General features: G+C 48.7%; 1 protein-coding gene across 1 annotated transcript; it reads right to left on the bottom strand.

Moving 5' to 3' along the window:
- Positions 1 to 1,610: 1,610 nt before the first annotated feature.
- On the bottom strand, positions 1,611 to 3,012 carry LOC115151183 (putative proline-rich protein 21). The gene is made up of 2 exons (XM_029695194.1): positions 2,427 to 3,012; positions 1,611 to 2,125 (listed from the first exon to the last, which is right to left on the bottom strand). The coding sequence occupies exons 1-2, from the start codon at positions 3,010 to 3,012 to the stop codon at positions 1,611 to 1,613; spliced, it is 1,101 nt and encodes a 366-aa protein (XP_029551054.1).
- Between the last annotated feature and the right edge of the window lie 836 nt (positions 3,013 to 3,848).

Below are 3,848 nucleotides of genomic sequence, written 5' to 3'. Positions count from 1 at the left end.
CAGTTGTGTTGTGACAGGGTAGGAGTGGTAAACAGAAGCTAGCCCTATTTGGTAAAATACCAAGTCCATATTATGGCAAGAACAGGAACATTTCAAGAACTTTGATAGTTTCTTCAAGTGCAGTCGCAAAAACCATCAAGCTCTATGATGAAACTGGCTCTCATGAGGACCGCCATAGGAAAGGAAAACCCGCAGTTACCTCTGCTGCAGAGGATAAGTTCATTAGAGTTACCAGCCTCAGAAATTGCAGCCCAAATAAATGCTTCACAGAGTTTAAGTAACAGACACATCTCAACATCAACTTTTCAGAGGAGACTGGGTGAATCAGGTATCATGATCAAATTGCTGCAAAGGACACTAATAATAAGAAGAGACTTGCTTGGGCCAAGAACCACGAGCAATGGATATTAGACCAGTGATAATTTGTCCTTTAGTCTGATGAGATTTTTGGTTCCAACCGCCGTGTCTTTGTGAGATGCAGAATAAGTGATCTTGGATGATCTCTGCATGTGTGGTTCCCACTGTGAAGCATGGAGGAAGAGGTGTGATGGTGTGGGCATGCTTTGCTGGTGACTGTCTGTGATTTATTTAGAATTCAAGGCACACTTAACCAGCATGGCTACCACAGCATTCTGCAGCAATACGCCATCCCATCTGGTTTGCACTTAGTGGGACTATCATTTTTCTTTCAACAGGACAATGACCCAACACACCTCCAAGCTGTGTAAGGGCTATTTGACCAAGAAGGAGAGTGATGGAGTTCTGCATTAGATGACCTGGCCTCCACAATCGCCCAACCTCAACCCAATTGAGATGATTTGGGATAAGTTGGACCACAGAGTGAAGGAAAAGCAGTCAACAAGTGCTCAGCATATGTGGGAACTCCTTCAAGACTGTTGGAAAAGCATTCCAGGTGAAGCTGGTTGAGAGAATGCCAAGAGTGTGCAAAGCTTTCATCAAGGCAAATGGTGGCTACTTTGAGAATCTTTTTTGGTTGCTACATGATTCCATATGTATTTCATAGTTTGATGTCTTCACTATTATTCTACAATGTAGAAAATAGTAAAAATAAAGAAAAACTCTTGAATAAGTAGGTGTGCCCAAACTTTTGACTGGTACTTTCTGTAAATAGATATTTCTGAAACATGTCTAAAAACATGTTTCACTTTGTCATTATAGGTTATTGTGTGTATAGATGGGTGAGATTATTATTATTTTTAATCAATTTTGAATTCAGGCTGTAACACAACAAAATATGGAATGAGTCAAGGAGTATGAATACTTTCTGAAGGCACTGCATGAATAAGAGAATATTCATAGGTTCATTAATGTGTGTGTGTGTGTGTGTGTGTGTGTGTGTATTCTTACTTCTTTTGTTCTGATCCAGAGCCCATTAATCAGAAGAGCCCAGCAGTACACTTGTTCAGTGCTATTCCAGGGCCTAGTTGTTTTTGTCCTCTGTGTTATATTAAGGCGTTGTTTTAAAAGTGGTTCTCCAGCTTCTCTTTTTCTGCCAGAGTGAGTAAAAATAGAAACATTCATGCTCTCTCAATGTACTTTCCCTCCAGGAAGTGCACATCTGTGGGGTTATTGGATTGGCTGCCCTTTTGTCATGTGGCGCCCCCGTTCTCAGGCTCCCATTGGTTGGCACCTGTGGGTCTCTTTGAAGGAAAGCCTTTCTGACGGGACTCAGGAGCCCAGAGGAGTTGTTGTGGAAGTGGGAAAGGAGGACAGTGTTGGTGGGTGGGAGGCTGGAGCACGGTGGGGGTGGTGTTGGTGGGGGGTTGGAGAATGGTGGGCTGAAGCAGTGAGGGTGGAGAGTGGTGGGGCAATAGCAGTGAGGGTGGAGAGTGGTGGGGCAATAGCAGTGAGGGTGGAGGGTGGTGGGGGCTGAAGCAGTGAGGGTGGTGAGGGCTGAAGCATTGAAGGGGAGAGTGGTGTGGGCTGAAGCAGTGAGGGGGAGAGGGGTGAGGGCTGAAGCATTGAGGGGGAGAGTGGTGAAGGCTGAAGCATTGGGGGGGAGAGGTGGTGAAGGCTGAAGCATTGAGGGGGAGAGTGGTGAAGGCTGAAGCATTGAGGGGGAGAGTGGTGAAGGCTGAAGCATTGAGGGGGAGAGTGGTGAAGGCTGAAGCAGTGAGGGGGGGGAGTGGTGGGGGCTGAAGCAGTGAGGGGGGAGAGTGGTGAAGGCTGAAGCAGTGAGTGTGGTGAGTGTTTGGGGCTGAAGCAGTGAGGGTAGGGTGTGGTGGTGGTGTGTGTGTGTGTGTGTGTGTGTGTGTGTGTGTGTGTGTGTGTGTGTGTGTGTGTGTGTGTGTGTGTGTGTGTGCCTGCATTCGTTTGTTAATACATTTTTGTCTGTGTGTCTTTAGGGAGGCATTCCTGTGGCTCTGAGGTGGCAGAGGGCTGGGGATGCAGGGTGATGACATCACAGCTGGCTGCAGAGGGCAGGGGATGCAGAATGATGACATCACAGCTGGCTGCAGAGGGCAGGGGATGCAGAATGATGACATCACAGCTGGCTGCAGAGGGCAGGGGATGCAGGGTGAAGACATCACAGCTGGCTGCAGAGGGCAGGGGATGCAGGGTGATGACATCACAGCTGGCTGCAGAGGGCAGGGGATGCAGGGTGATGACATCACAGCTGGCTGCAGAGGGCAGGGGATGCAGAATGATGACATCACAGCTGGCTGCAGAGGGCAGGGGATGCAGGGTGATGACATCACAGCTGGCTGCAGAGGGCAGGGGATGCAGGGTGATGACATCACAGCTAGCTGCAGAGGGAAGGGGATGCAGGGTGATGACATCACAGCTGGCTGCAGAGGGCAGGGGATGCAGGGTGATGACATCACAGCTGGCTGCAGAGGGAAGGGGATGCAGGGTGATGACATCACAGCTGGCTGCAGAGGGCAGGGGATGCAGGGTGATGACATCACAGCTGGGCTGTAGAGGGCAGGGGATGCAGGGTGATGACATCACAGCTGGCTGCAGAGGGCAGGGGATGCAGGGTGATGACATCACAGCTGGCTGCAGAGGGCAGGGGATGCAGGGTGATGACATCACAGCTGGCTGCAGAGGGCAGGGGATGCAGGGGTGATGACATCTGGGACCTAGAGCAGTGCTGAGCCGGGATCTGGACACTAGAGGGACAGAGAGAGTCAGGCTCCAGTGATCCTAGTGACAGAAGAGGAAACACAGGTACATGTAGTATATAACAGGAGCACAGCCATAACACCTGCTCATTGCTCAACCACAGGCCCTTATGTTTCCCAATAGAAAGGTAGCATCAAGTCTTATGCTTACCCAGCACAATTGTCTGTGGTGCTCAAATTACAAACTGACTTGTGCCATTGCACTGTCACACCCTTGTGATTCGAGCGCCAGTTAAAAACACAGACACCCCTGTCTACCTAATCATCGATCCATTTCAGTCCTTCCTGATGAACGTAAACCAACATATCTTAGACACTTAGAGTACTGTATATCAATCCATTACTATCTATGGGCTCTATGGGTTCATACTCTAGGGACTGGTTTCCCAGACACAATGGAGAATCTCCATTGAAAATACTTCTTAGTCCAGGTCTAGGTTTAATCTGTGTCTGGGGAAACTGGCCCGAGGTGTCTCTGTAGCACACAGCAGACTCTTATGGGGAGACAGTGGCCTCTGGTGGTTAACATTACGCATGGGTGTGTGTGTGTGTGTGTGTGTGTGTGTGTGTGTGTGTGGTGTGTGTGTGTGTGTGTGTGTGTGTGTGGTGTGTGTGTGTGTGTGTGTGTGTGTGAGAGAGAGAGTTTATTTGTGTAAACAGAATGTTTATACACATGCATTTATTATATTATGTTTGTTTGTA

This window comes from Salmo trutta, chromosome 16, assembly GCF_901001165.1.
Source record: "Salmo trutta chromosome 16, fSalTru1.1, whole genome shotgun sequence".
Taxonomy (NCBI): Eukaryota; Metazoa; Chordata; class Actinopteri; order Salmoniformes; family Salmonidae; genus Salmo; species Salmo trutta.
This window is presented reverse-complemented; position numbering and strand designations above follow the sequence as displayed.